The 15,289-nt window shown below is 47.0% G+C and overlaps 1 protein-coding gene and 1 long non-coding RNA gene across 7 annotated transcripts in view; one reads left to right on the top strand and one right to left on the bottom strand.

Moving 5' to 3' along the window:
• The window catches only part of ARID4A (AT-rich interaction domain 4A), a 58,587-nt gene extending 55,328 nt beyond the window's left edge, over positions 1-3,259 (bottom strand). The window contains exons 1-2 of one of the 2 annotated variants that reach the window (XM_073638762.1): positions 3,104-3,259; positions 2,511-2,567 (exon numbers count right to left, since the gene is read on the bottom strand). In XM_073638762.1, the coding sequence (XP_073494863.1) occupies positions 2,511-2,516 (6 nt within the window). In that variant the 5' untranslated portion in view covers positions 2,517-2,567; positions 3,104-3,259. Of the gene's footprint in view, positions 1-2,510; positions 2,568-3,065 lie in introns of both variants that reach the window. The other variant, XM_073638763.1, reaches the window with a different exon arrangement.
• Positions 3,260-3,570: 311 nt separating this feature from the next.
• Positions 3,571-15,289, top strand: part of LOC141153705 (uncharacterized) — a 33,874-nt gene continuing 22,155 nt past the window's right edge. For 4 of the 5 annotated variants that reach the window (XR_012247340.1, XR_012247341.1, XR_012247337.1 and 1 more), the window contains exons 1-3: positions 3,572-3,777; positions 5,962-6,048; positions 7,387-7,439. This is a non-coding gene — a long non-coding RNA (uncharacterized lncRNA). Of the gene's footprint in view, positions 3,778-5,961; positions 6,049-7,386; positions 7,461-15,289 lie in introns of all 5 variants that reach the window. The other variant, XR_012247338.1, reaches the window with a different exon arrangement.

A 15,289-nucleotide genomic window follows, 5' to 3' on the forward strand; every position in this document is an offset into this window, starting at 1 on the left:
CCAGCAATGATCAGTGCAGTCACTCTCTTCTCCTCATGTCATTCCTCATGATGGTTGGGGTTTGCTACTGACAATCGATTTGAAGACCGGCATTAGTCTGTGCTTACTTGCAAAATTAAGTGGAGAGCTGTAAAAAGGGCCTCTATGGCTGCGGTTCTCGGCCGCTGCGTGTGAACGAAGCCTAAGAGACGCGACCGGCTGCTGATCGCTCTGCTTATTCACATAGAGCGAAGATGGGGAACAAGTGTTCATTCAGTCAATGTAAAAGGACCTTTCTGAAAGGGGACGACCCCTCCAGTGTGTATTGTGGTCCCTGCGGGCTAATTCCAGGGACACCACAGTGAGCCATGACCATGTGGCCAGGATGAATACATCACTTCCTATGGACATAAGATTAGTGCAGCTGTGGCCCCCAATATCAGTGTATGCAGGGCCCAACACATCGTCTACATACAAAGCAATGAACCAACAGACAAGTGACCGTGCAACACCAGACACCTTCCCAAGTACTTCTAGAACATGGTCACTAGGTATTAATCGGGAACCAAAGGAAAGAAGAGGTGCAGACTGACACGTGTACCTCCAGCAACAAAAGTCTGCACTGAACAGCAGCACTGCCAAGGTAAACACAAAGTCTGCAGAGCCGCCCACTTCACCTCCTGATGCAGCAGAGCCGACTGGCATTTAACCACTTCCTCACTGGACCATCATAAACCTATACAAGGCGACCGGCGCTCGCTTACTGGTCGTGTACATAAGAAGCACTGACGCTCTCGTCATGCCCCCATAGTCATCGACAGCATATTCTCTGCACACGGCCGATGAGCTGCCGATGCCAGATCCTTTCACCCCACGAACAAGCTCATCAGGTGACTGGCGGCCTGATTACATGGGATAACAGCTGATGACAGGCAACAATCGTCCTTATGAATGTGCAGCCACCGATTTTGAGTCTGGGGGCTTTTTTGGTTACTAAATCCCCTGTCCCCCAGCTACAGTCTATATATAAATGGACTGAGCTTTACTCACCCCTCCGGGTCCAGCGCTGAGTCTCCACCCATGTCTTATTGTCTGCAGCACTGACATCACCTCGACAGCGCTGCAGCCAATCAGTGCGCTCAATGGCTAATGCTGTCAACTCTGGCCAAGCCGCTGATCCCAGGTATTGGCTGCATTGCTGCAGACTGTAACAGACACAGTGGCGGAGACTCTGCACTGGACCCAAGGAGCGTGAGTAAAGCACAGGTTTTCTTTTAAACTGCAGCCTGGGAACAAATCTATCAGCTTAATGTATACGGGGGGGGCCTGGATTTTTTGTCCAGTCTGACAGCGGCTCGCTCCTCTTCTCCCATGCACAGTGCAGGGTCGCTCAGTGGAGCCGGGCATGCATGTATATGGGGGGCTGCGAGCGATTGTGCATGTATACAGGGGGGGCTGCAAGAGATCGTGCATGTATATGGGGGGTGCTGCGAGAGATCGTGCATGTATAAGGGGGGTGCTGCAAGAGATCGCTGTCGGATGATGGATCGCTCAGTCACCTAAGCAGAGTATGACGATGTTGCAGTTCTATGTAAGGCTGAGTTCACACGATGCGTATTTCATGCGTTTCCGCAGCGTTTTTGCAGTTGCGGAAACGCATGAAAAACGCATGGTAGAAGGGAAGCAATGTTCCCCAATTGAAATCCGCATGTGCTGTGCCCATGATGCGGATTTTTCCGCAGCGTAAACGCTGCGCTCAAAAATCCGCAGCATGTCATTTAATTTTGCGGAAACGCTGCGTTTTCGCCGCCATTGACTTGCATTAGAACGCGCCAATTCCGCAAGACTGCATCTGTACTTACGTAATTGGTGCGTTCTAATGTGCGGATGGTACCCGGGTGTGGAGGAGAGGAGAGTCTCATCCACATCCAGGTACCATTAAAAAAGCTGTAAAACTAGAATAAAATAAAAAATATATATATACTTACCATCTGTCGGCCCGCGCACCGCTCCTGCTTGCTTCCCGGCACTTGCAGTGAGTTGTAGGACCTGCGGTGACGTCAGAGTCATGTGACGGGTCACGTGACGCTGATGTCGGCAGGTCTTTCAATTCAAAGTTGCCGGCAGCCGGGAGAACGGAGTGAGCAGGACAGCGCGGGCCATCGAAGGTAAGTATATACATTCTCTCGGGTCACACTATATAAATCCATGCTGTTTGCATGGATTTATACAGTGTGACCTAGTTGTCAAGCACTTTCCAAGTGATGCTATCGTCTGGAAACTGCTTGTCAATCTGCATGCGGAAACGCATGTGAATCTGCATGTGGATCCGCATGTATTCTGCAGGAAAAACGCATGCACAATCTGCATGCGTTTTTTCTGCCAGGGAGATGCAGAAATGATGCAGAAATTGTCTGCTTCATTTCTGCATCGTGTGCACATAGCCTAAGAGCGGAGAGCTCACTCTGGCTACACCAGGACCCCCGCCGAGGCGGCTCCTTATTAACCCTGACCTCGCCAGGAGCTCTTACCTTCATCGTCCAAGGTTATTTGAGGGATTCCAGCTCGAAGATCTGTCTTCACTACAACTGGGGAGAAGAAGAGGAGACGGAGGTTAGAGTTCGGCCCCATAGGTGTCCGCCGCCGGCCCCATGTGCCCACAATGACCCTCCCGGGCTCCAGTAGTTGTTGGAGGACCAGACTGTCGCTGTATGGGGGTCCGGAGAGATTTTTTTTCTTTTTGGGGAGGGGGGCCAGTAACTGTTTAGCAGGACCCCCAAAGTGCGAGCAGGTGACAGCCAGCGACCTGACAACTGACACCCCGGGACGCCCCGCTCGGGCCGGCGGCTGTCAGTGGCAGGCCTGCGGGACCGAGGCTTTGTACGGCGGGGTGTCACGGCGCCATTGCTCAGCACAAGTTGGGAGCCGGGCGCGTCCCCTCACACACCGGCCACTGCCGCCCCCACCACCGGCACATACCGCAAACTCTCCCCGGAGAAGTCCGCTCTCGGCCAAGCCGGATGCCCCGAGCTCCGGGATCCCGCCCCCCCCTCCTGCCAGCACCTTCTCCTTACCCTCCTCCGTACCGTAAAGTGACCCCAAAACGGGTGAAAGTTTCACTCACACTCTCGGCTCCTACAACTCCCCACTTGCACGGAACTGCAAGCAATAAACGAAATAACAAGCTGTTGAGCAGAAGCAATCCTTCTCCGAACACCATTGGCTCATCCTCACGCCGTGGGGGAAGCAGACACAACGTCTGATTGGTCGCCACTCACGAAACGCCGATTGGTTAAACGAAGCAAAAAAACTCATTGGCTCGCCGAGGAAACAGGTAGGATCATTCCATTCGCTGATTGGCTAGTCAGGGTAGACGCCGCTGATTAGACAGCTGACAGGGTAGACAGTCCTTCTCTGCAGGTGATTGGACAGCTGAGATCCGGATGGAGTTAAAAGAACCCTGATTGGCTGCACGGATTCAGCGACGATGCCGTCTCTGTCATACGATTGGTCGTTCTGTTTCCTGGAAACGGAACTAAAAGCCGAGTTTAGAGCGAGCTGAAAGGGCTGCGCAAGGTGGGAGGTGGCGAGTGATGCGCGCTAAGCGCCAGTGCGCAGGCGCCTGCCAAAGGGCTCAGCGCCATTTTGTAAAGGGGATGTTTCCCATTTTATGCTCAGACGGGGCAGGAGGAGCGAACAGTGCGGGAGACGCGGCGCACACGGAGGCTGCGGAGATGGGCCCGGACACCTTTATTACTGTCCCCCACAGGACATATACACGGTGTGGACGTCTGAGGGGTAAATACCGGCGAGATATCCGCCGCTAACGGCGCCCAGAGGTCATATGAAGGCTGTGACGTCGTTAGCAATTGAGTCCATTTGCTGCGGTGACGTCACCAGCGGCCCCGGAAGTCCTGACTGGCACCGGAAGGCATTCCGGAGGGGTTAACCCCGTGTGGTGCGGAGCTGCGTAGGGGACCACGTGCCAATATTCCGCTGTTACTATGGTGACTATTAACCCTTCCTGCCGCGGACAATTTTCATTTTTTTTTTTCCCCATGAACCCCATTCTAATATGAGGGGTGAGGGCTTATGTGGGATGAGCTGTAGGTTTACACGAAATTGCTCATTCTACCATATTATGTGCCTAACAGGGAAATAATTGTGGTGAAATAGTTGAAGAAAAAATAATGATCCAATTCCAACAACGATTTTTGTCTGTGCCAGTAAGCCTTCCTTTGATTGAATGATGCACCCATCGTGGTTGCGGCTGGTCCTGCGGTGGTGGCGGGGGCGCACCCATCGTGGTGGTGGCGGGGGGCGCACCCATCGTGGTTGCGGCTGGTCCTGCGGTGGTGGCGGGGGCGCACCCATCGTGGTTGCGGCTGGTCCTGCGGTGGTGGCGGGGGCGCACCCATCGCGGTTGCGGCGCATCCATTGTGGTCCCGGCTGGTGCTGTGTTGGTGGTGGCACATCCATTGTTCATGTCACCGATGCAGCCAATCAATGGCCAATTTGTTTACATGCAGAAATCACAGCGGATGACTGTGATTGGCTGCAGCAGTCTATGATGGACTGGTGATGCTAGAGATTTCCTACTTTGTTAAGTTTAACAGTTAAATCGTTCACAGAATTATTAGACAGTTATGATCTCTAACCCAAAAGGATAGTTCCCAGAACCAAGAGTTATCCTCTGTCCTTAAGATCGAGGATAACTTACTGATCAGTGGGGGTCCGACCTCCGGGACAATGAATGGAAAGAGGTAGAACATGCGCAGCTCTGACCAGATGGGGCTCTACAAAGGAGATTGGTTGTATCAGTGAATTTTGGGATTAGTATTTTTGGGGGAATAACACTTTAAGGACTCATTCAGGTGATCGTATTTTCAGTGTGAGTGTGACCTGACAAAACATCTGATCGCACTCGGACCAATGTTAGTCAATGGGGCTGTGCACATGTCCGAAATGTTTTTTTTTTTTCTTTCTTGGTCCGATGGAATGAATTGTAGCATGCCCAAGTTTGTTCCAATATTTGGAAAGCACTTGGCTATGCAAGTGAATGAGTCCATGGAAAAATTCGAATTGAACTTGACTGACATCTGAGTGCAGCCTGATTTCCACGGACTGACAGAATGGAGAAATTTATCTTCTCCATTATTTAGTTTTTCTCTGAGAAAATTGGGTCACACTGTGCTAACACTCTGATCAGAGTGTGATTTGCTGATTGACTGGGTTCTCTCAGATGAGAATATGTACGGTTTTCTGCACCTGCCATAAAACTAGGCCATTTCTACCATGGATTTTGGCAAAATTCATGTGTGTTGCAATCACCCTTTGGTGTGCAAATCTTCTGCCGTGCATGGAAATGGCCTTAGAAGGTTACTGGCATCCAATATCTTACTGAATTGATCGAATATGGCCTAAGAGAAATGACCATATTGATTAAAACAGTTATTGAACTTGGATGAAGGCCGTGTGTGTGTGTGTGTTTGTTTTTCCATTTACTGTAGTCGGCAATGTTCAAGGCCAGCGGAGATGGGGACATATCCCCAAGTTTAGTTTCTGTGAATAGATTTCCTTTATTTTTTTTGTGGTGCACTTAGATATTAACCACCTGCTTCGTTACTTGACTTGCTCCAATGGATTAGCGCACATGTCTCCTGCCGCTAGAAAAGGACAAAAGTGCCTTCAGACAGACCGCAGAAGTTGGTGCCATAATCATTAAATTTAGCGCCTGCTTAGACTTTCTGTAGAAAGATTGACAGCTAATCTGGTTGTCATTAGTGTCAGTAAGGGTTGTCGTGCTGCTTGATAACTAATCTGCCTAGTGGCAAACTGACCACCACACAAGCAACTTGTAGGTTGACGTACAAGCAGAATATTTTGGTTCCAGCTTTATTTCCGGTCTTCCCTTTTGAATCACTTGTCAGAAACCTGTAAATGCGTGTTATCTACTAGCTTTGTAATCAGACTGTTTTTCAGAGAAGAACTTGTTAAACTACAGAGTGAAGATGGCAGGAGACAAACAAGCGTGCGAGGACTGGGAACATTTTGGATGGAATAACGCAGGTATTCGCCATTGAAAGTTCAATTGTTATCACACAGGAGTCTTCTCAATGCCGGGGACAGTTCCTAAGCGCTGTGGAGTCGGTATGCCGAACCTCCGACGCCTCAATTTCCATGACTCAGACTCCCTCATGGATGACTCATGTTTAAGTGATAAATTTACTGTACCAAAATGGTAACATCAGACTTTTAATCATTATTATGATACAATAATCAAGCCATTTAGATAGAACATAAAATATATTTGAGGTAAGAGGAAAAACAAACTAAAACGTAAAGCATGAAGAGACAACATATACTGGACTATTGATTTATGCACAGTTTATTGAAAGTTTAGATATGCTTTAAGAAGTACTTGCCTTAATCCGGCTTTCCTTTTCACTTCAGCAGTTCTGAGATGAGTGCAGGCATTCCTTCCCTATGTGTTTTGGTTTGTTTTTTTTCCCCCCTTATCTGTGGAGGAGGCTCTTCACTACTTATGTACAGATTCATCTCAGCTAAAAGTCTAGACCCTTAGATCAGGAATAGGACAGACATTTATAGGACACTTCATAACTTTCCCAAATTCTTATGAAAAAATATTCCCTACAAACTGTATTGAACTACTGTACCCAATTTATTATATATTGTCAGTCGGTCCATTTTATACCGACTCAGACTCCACAGCCCTGCCCAACACGCTTAATAAAGATCTGCCAATGAATAGGCAATGCTTTTGTCCATTAAACTTGTTAGTTAAATCATCAATTTCCATTCATTGACAGTAACGCACACCTGGAGAATGCCAAGGAATCCCAATAATTTGCATAATATATCCTTGGTTTATATGAAACCAGCTGATGCTCAAACACAGGATATATAAGGCTGAGTGTTCAGTTAATGGGGTTGTCCAGTGAAACAAGTTGGATTGGTGATAGCTTACTGATTGATGGGGGTCAGATCGCTGTGACCCACACCAATTAGCAGAATGGGGAATTTTTATCCCTGTTACAAAATGAAGCTGCAGGTCGGACACCCGATCGCCACTCTATTGATTCTTTATAGGGCTTTTGGAATTATCCAAGGCCAGCAGACGAATAGGTGATGGCATGGTGTGACAGTGGAGCATGGGCACTGCAGATCCACTCTAATGGGGGTAAAAGTGCTGATCAGTGTGGATTTCATGGGGTCGGACCTGCGCCGATCACTAAGTTATCACCTATCCTCTGGATAAGTGATAACTTGTTTTCACTGGACAACACCATTCTGGTAAAGAAATGTTAATGCAATGGGTTTCTCTTCTAGGTGCTTGTTGTGTGTATTCTGGCACCTAATTAAGACGTCTATTTGTCTTCTTTGCAGGAACGGTTTGGCGAACATGAGAGGGATCGGTTTTATTTACCCAACTTGCCCAGGTCCGTACTGTTAGACGTCAGGTAAAGCACAATGAGGGGCTTATTTTTAGGCTGCACAGACAGTCTTGGACCTGGTGTGTTCTGTTTTTTTTTTTTTTCTTGTTTTCTGTCTCTTGCAATTTGATTCCATCTTTTGAGACAAAGATCAGACCCCAAAAAAATGTCACCTATCCCTTATGTTACACTGGGCTGATTAGGCTTCTTCGTCCTTGTAACACTTTGCCATGTAACTTTAATGTATATTATTGTGGTGATCTCTGGATTGGCCCCATAGACTAGTAATGTTTCCTGTGCCGTCTCCAGCGTTGTACACAGCAGGTTCTGCAGACTCTCAGAGCAGATAATGACATCTCCTGTAATTGTTATATTCGCACAGATTCCAATAAAGTTTTGAAACTATTTTTTTACAGCAATGATTGTCTGTGGTGTTTTGAGTAGGATCAGACATGAATGTAAGCAAGGAAATGCCGTGGGGCGGTGCAGTATATTTGTACAGTTACACATCAGTGACTGTAAATGGTAAAATATCAGCACGTGCCGTGCAAAGCATCAATGCAGAGGATGGAGGTAAATGTGATGACGATTGATATAAAAGTCTCTCTGATATCCGTGCAGTGAGGAGCAGGATGCCAGTAATAAGCTGTGCCGTGACCGTGTTTGATGATCTGCTGGTCCGGTGTCTCATGGGTTGAGGGTGTTGTCGCGTTTCTTACACGCAGGGGGCTTGTTAGACAGGTTTTTGAGCGAGTTTGGAATCCCTGCTCAGACTAGCTGTTAATTTAAAACTTTCTCAAGAAATGGTGGGCAAATGACATCACACTCTAGGAAGGATATAGGTACATGTTATAGACCTCTCTACAACTGGCCCATGTATCTGAATGAGGTTTGCAAAAAAAAAAAAAAAACTGCATGCTGCAGGAGGAGCCTCATTCTCATGTGTCTGCAGCAAAATAATACTGGTGGGACTGTTAACATTAGTTAGGGGCTTGAATGACTGTCGGCAGTGGAGGTGGGGGGGAGCTTGTAGGATGGGTGGTGGGGAGAGCTTTTGGGAATGCTCACTCCCCAATTTTAGAGAGGCCATATCTTATTTGATGTTGTAGAGAGATATGTTGCTTTCTGATTGCATGGAAGTCCAGCCACCAGGCCCTGCTCGATCAATTTAGAAAAGCGGTGATTGGAGCGAAACTTCAGTAACTGCAATGCCTAAAAGGGGGCTCTCCAGACTTGTGACAAAATTCTGAAACTGCTCAATCGTGTGAGATGCACACGGTGTATACAATTTGCAGATCAGTCACTTGTTGACTAACTGTGCTTGGCTTCTCTTGATTGAGGAAATCTGGATGCGTCTCTTTGGCACGTGACTGCAAGTATGCAGATCGCACTGCACACTGTCAGGATTCTGCAGGGACCGTACACTTCTGTACCTAGTCAGGCAACACCTTTTTAAGTGCCGCTGTCCATCTCTGACAAGGTGGGTGGTCCCGGGGGCACACCATTCTAGCGACCATCGCTGGATACTGCAGCATTATCATGGCAGCTGGGTTCCTTCTGAATGCTGACTGCCATGTTGGTACTCCACAGGCCGGGCTTCATAGGAGACTGTGATTTTAGCTTCATTCTGAAGTGAAGTTTGAAAAAATAGAAAAATTTGAATTGCCCCCTCTTTCCCCATGAAAAAAAAGTATATATTTGGTTTTCTCATGTCTGTAAGGGTCTGATCTATTTAATCCATACGGTAAATGCTGTGAAGCAAAAATCTAAACTCCAGTATGTACCCAAAAATTGTATTAAAAGCTAAAGCTCGCCACGAGAAAAGCCCATCACAGCTTCATCAACAAAAAAAGGTACACGTCCCCGTCAATGACCAAATAACTGAATTTCTGTCTTGTTTTTATTTTACCACTAAAATAACAAACTTATACAAGTCTAATCGTGCTGACCTGGAGAGTCTTGTTACCAGGGGCTTTTTACTGCAAAATGAAGAATGCTGTCAGTGCAAATCCCCAATGCGTGTCAGAAATGATTTATTGCCAGCCCCCTCTTGTCTGGTGACCTGTAGAACAAGATGTGGCCACGTGACACTGAGCGATCAGACATCTCTGCACGACGCGGCCTGCTCAGGTCACTAATCCAATGAAGGGGACAGGACAACGCGGGCACCAACCTTGGCCTGAACTTGTTCTACATGTTCCCAGATGAGAGACGGCTTCTTGAGAAACGCTAAGAAGGACGCGCAGGTCTTAATATTTACTCTTCACTTCCCTCTTTGTTTTGCAAAGGAAATTGTAAGCGGTGATGAGATGTGTGGTGTCCTGCAGATCCGCCTCTGTATCTGCTTGCACTTGGGTGTGATGAGTAACGTTGCAGACCTCTAACAAGGCACTCTTAATATTGTCTCATCGCTCCTTCCCTGAGAATACAGGGCCATAGTATTGAGCCATAGTCCAAGCTAGTCAAAGGGCTTATATCTTATACATTGCAATTATCTTACCGGGGAAGTGCAAGCCCTCAGGGAAATATCTCAGATGGCTGCCGCCTATCTGGAATAGTGGAGGTGTGGAGATGGATAGATAGATAGATATTATTATAATACTATACATGGGAAGGAGAAAGGAATGGTTAAGAACTTGCCTGGAGGAAATACAGTGGGGAAAATAAGTATTTGATACTCTGCCGATTTTGTAAGCGTTCCCACCTATAAATGGAGAGATCTATAATTTTTATCGTAGGTACACTTCACCTGTGAGAGACAGAATCTAAAAATAAAATCCAGAAAATCGCATTGTATGATTTTTTAAATAATTGATTTGCATTTTATTGCATGAAATAAGTTCTGTTTTTCTATTATATCAAATACTTAATAGCTGGTACAGAAACCTTTGTTTGCAATTACAGAGGTCAGACATTTCCTGTAGTTCTTGACCAGGTTTGCAGACTCTGCAGCAGGGATGTTGGCCCACTCCTCCATACAGATCTTCTCCAGATCATTCAGGTTTCGGGGCTGTCGCTGGGTAACATTGAGTTTCAGCTCCCTCCAAAGATTTTCTATTGGATTCAGGTCTGGAACTGGCTAGGCCACTTCAGGACCTTGAAATGCTTCTAAGGGCAGAGACAGACTGCCATATTTCTCGTGCGAGGATTGCATCATAAACCTTGTACTGGCCGGCACCTTTCCTGACCTGAGCTGGACAGCTGCATAGAAATATATCACGCTGTCATGTTCAGGAGAGGTGCCGGCCTGTCCGTTCAGCATGATGCAATCCTTGCACAAGTTATACAGCAGTGTATCTCTGCCCTTACGGATCCACCCCTTTGTTGCTCTGGCTGTATGTTTCGGGTCATTGTCATGCTGGAAGACCCAGCCATGACCTATCTTCCATGCTCTTACTGAGGGAAGGTGGTTGTTGGCCAAAATCTCGTGATACATTACCCTATCCATCTTCCCTTCAATATGGTGTAGTTGTCTGTCCCCTTTGCAGAAAAGCACCCCCAAAGTATGATGTTTCCCCCACCATGCTTCACGGTTGGGACGGTGTTCTTGGGGTTGTACTCATCAATCTTCCTCCCAACATGGAGAGTGGAGTTGAGACCAAAAAGATCTATTTTAGTCTCGCCTGACCACATGTCCTTCTCTCATGTCTGATCTGGATCATCCAGATGGTGATTGTGAAACTTAAAACGGGCCTGGACATGTGCTGGCGTGAGTAGGGGGACCTTGCGTGCCCTGCAGGATTTTAATCCATGACGGTGTAGTGTTACTAACGTGATGTTTGAGACTGGTCCCAACTATCTTCAGGTCATTGATCAGGTCCTCCCGTCTAGTTCTGGGCTGATTCCTGACCTTTCTCCGAATCATCCTTATCCCACAAGGTGAGATCTTGCATGGAGCCCCAGATTGAGGATTGACAGTCATCTTGTTTCTTTCATTTTCTAATAATTGTCAGCAGTTGTTGCCTTCTCTCCAAGCTGCTCGCCTACTGTCCTGTAGCCCATCCCAGGCTTGTGCAGGTCTACAGTTTTGTCCCTGGTGTCCTTAGACAGCTCTTTGGTCTTGGCCATGGTGGAGAGGTTGGAGTGTAATTGATTGTGTGTGGACCGATGCAATTAATACAGGTAATGAGTGCAGAGTAGGAGGGCTTCTTAAAGAAAAGCTAACAGATCTGCGAGAAGCAGAATTCTTGCTGGTTGGTAGGTGATCAAATACTTTTTTCATGCAATAAAATGCAATTTAATTATATAAAAATCATACAATGTGATTTTTCTGGATTGTTTTTAAGATTCTGTCTCACAGGTGAAGTGTACCCATGATAAAATTACAGACCTCTCCATTCTTTGTAGGTGGGAAAACTTATAAAATCGGCAGAGTATCAAATACTTATCCCCCCCCTGTACATAAGTGTGCACTATTATCTGAGAGTCTCTGCATACATGTAACCCAGAAGGCAATTGCAGCCTCCAGATGCAGGAGCTTTCACTACAACTCCCACCATCAACAGCTGTAACTGTAGGGCAAAAGGCTGCTTACTGTTTTTGGGGGGGGGGGGGGTTGGGGTGACCTGATTTTTGGGGATGAGGACCACAGCTCTTGGGTTGCACTGTGTTCCCTGTACAGCGGCGGCTGGGAGCGCTGCTGTGCACAGTGAATGCAGCACTAAACCAATGCTGTGACCCCGTATTTTTGACAATAGTGGGGTCTGCTACGAAGTGCCTGCTGGTGGCGTAGTAGCGATAAGACATCAGTATATAACTTTTGATGCTTTTTTTTTGTGACTTGTTCACAGGAGTGATCCTGATTTTGTGGTTTTGTTTCAATCTGTGGTAAAATGCAGCAGCATAAAAAAAAAAAAAAAAAAAATCTGCACGTAACCATTCCCTAATGTGTACCGGGGATCAGCTGACGGTGCGATGCTGTGGTCATTTTGTATAGAGGTTGCAGTGCTTCTGCGTGTTTGGCCTCTTACAGAAATAATCCATCCCTATGTAACGGTGAGATCTTGCTGGTCACTTTTCACAGGCATTAGACTACCGAAAGGACAGTGTTGGATGTGATGTGCTTTAATTTGACTGTTGTACTTGTAATCACCTAGATATTAGACCTGATAATGCCGGTATACTTCCTTTGAAAATCTTTCTCGGGATGGCGCTATAATACTGTATTATAAAATGAGCATTTCATAAGTCTGGCGATAAAAGGAAATGGCTGAAGAGTCGAAGTGTAAATCAGTCTCTGCCCCTCCCGACCCCCACCCCAGCCTTGTTGACGGATTCAGCTCATACTGAGCATTGAGGGAGCTCAACAGGGAAGAGGGGCACCAAGGAGTAGTCGCTCAGCGTAGAGGAGGGCAGAAATGGTTATCTTCTTTTGAAATGTTATACAGATATGGAAGTACACCAGCCTCCTTGGGTCCAAAATCTATTTAATGTATGCAGTTTATATCGTGCATTGGGAATGTGGGGTTTTTTTTCAATAGATCCTGCCTGCAGTGTCAAATGGAAGTTAAAGGAAGGCTGTGCAGTGATATAGGGAACTTCACCCATATAAAAAATCACACTAGAGCTTAACCGCCCCTTTAATTTGCATCTTTGGAACTGTCCCTAACTTGTGCTGGACAGTGGTCACTGCCCTGCATGTGTGTGCGCACTGACACTGCCAGCCACACACTCGCGCACACTGGGTGCAGTCTACTCCCTGGTTCCTCTCTGCTGATGTCGCTCCTGCTCTCAAAAGTGTATGGCAGTGTCCTCAGAGCCAGGTAGGATAATGGGCCTGTCCATTCTGTACGTGCACACCCAGTATCAGTGTGCGTGCACACACTGGGTCAGCGTTTCCTCTAGGAGAGGGCACTGTCGGTAACCAGCTAGGGCAGCCCTAGAGATGGAGCTTGAGTGGGGAGTAAGAGTTCACCCAGCTCATCCTTATAAATGGTCTTAACTATTGTTTGTTACCCGGATATTAAAGGGAATCTGTCACCAGGTTTTTGTCACCTAATCTGAGAGCAGCACAATGTAAGGAGCAGAGAACCTGATTCTAGTGATGCTTGGATCTGCACTGCCGGTAATACCAGTATCTTGGATGAAAGGTATTCCGAAATTTAATCTCAGGATCGATGCGATTTTAATGTGGGTTGTCCTGATGAAGTGGTACACTTTGAAACACTTTGACTAAATCGCTATTAAAGGGAACCAGAAAAAAGCTCTATTAACCTGCCGATATGGGGTTAGTAGTGTTACTAACCAGCCCGGCGCCTGCACATAACCAAATGCTGCAGGGAGAAAATTAACTTTAATTCTCTCCGGCAGCCTTCAGGTTCAGTCATCACTCTGAGAATACAGAACAGCCGCTGTAACCGCTCCCCCAGCCCTGACTGACAGCCGACCCCAATGCAGAGGGGGTGTCAGTCAGCCGGGGGCGCGGTTACAGCCGCTATTCTGTATTCTCAGAGCAGTAGCTGAACCGGCGCCGCCCTTGTGACTGAAACTGAATGCTGCTGGGGAGAACAAAGTTAGTTTTCTCCCCGCAGTGTCGAGTATGTGCAGGCGCCGGGCAGGTTAATACCTCAACAGCGTTATGTGCACACGTTGAGTATTTTGTGTGCAGAAATTTCTGCACCATTTCGGCATCTCTTGGCAAGAAAATGCAGCCTCCAAAAACATTGCATTTTTTACAGTGCATTCAATGGGTGAAAAACCGAGAATTGACATGCTGAAGATTATTTTCTGCACCAAATTTGCAAGTCAAAAATACTGTGTGCATGAGACTTCAGGTTTCTCATTCGCTTTTCTGGTATCAGGTTTTGCAAGGAAATCTGCATGGCAAAAAAACGCACCAAATCTGCAATGATGTGTGTACACAGCCTAAACATGCCGATTAATTGCATAGCTGCCGATTAATTGCATAGCTGCCGATTAATTGCATAGCTGCCGATTAATTGCATAGCTGCCGATTAATTGCATAGCTGCCGATTTCTAGTAACAGGTTCCCTTTAAAACTCTTTGATCCTTGGATCCATTTCTGAATACCTTTTGAGTCAAGATACTGGTATCATTGGCAGATTAAAGCCCCGCTACTCCTCCTACAGTAGGAGATTATCACTGCAGAACTAGGTGTCTGGTGCCTCCCAGTCAACTGCTGTGTAACTCCGCCCACACCAATGATTGGCAGCTTTCTGTGCATAGGCAGAAAGCTGCCAATCACTGGTGTGGCCAGGGTTCTACAGGACTTGGCAAGATCTTTGGATAAAATCAAACTGCAGCAAGCAGCCCAGTAACTGATACATTGCTGGAAGCAGGGTCTCGCACTACATTGTGCTGCTCTCAGATGAGGGGTGCAAAAACCTGGTGACAGATTCCCTTTCAGGTATTTGTAGCCCCTTTTTTTTTTTTTTTGACTTGTATGTGAGGTTACCGTGTGTACTTATTCTTCTATAATGGGCTGGATATGGGTTGATTATTGGGGGAGGGGGCATCTTCATGTATATATTGTGAGAGTATACAGATGACTCCGGTGACTGTGCAGCAGATGCCTGCGCTCCTCACACCTGCCTCCGTCACTGGTGTTCTTTAAACGGCATAGCATTAGGTGTTGCCGTGGTAACGCTGATTGCAGTGTCCCTGCAGGGGGCGGCTGCTGCCCCGCCTCTTCTGCTTGTTGCGGCGGAGGCTTACTTCTCCAGCTACTACAGGCAGGGTTTACTATTTATAGCTGGCGGAAGCTGCTCTGTCCCTTGTGCTGTTTGCGGCCCCCATTTCTCTGGGGGGGGGGGCTCTCCACATTTTATGCTGGGAGCAGCTGTGCACAAGAGCATGAGCTCATTATTTGGCCCTGGGTCGTAGCAGGACACTTGGTG

Source organism: Phyllobates terribilis, unplaced genomic scaffold (assembly GCF_046119375.1).
Source record: "Phyllobates terribilis strain yellow unplaced genomic scaffold, ASM4611937v1 Scaffold_7__3_contigs__length_470593459, whole genome shotgun sequence".
Classification (NCBI taxonomy): domain Eukaryota; kingdom Metazoa; phylum Chordata; class Amphibia; order Anura; family Dendrobatidae; genus Phyllobates; species Phyllobates terribilis.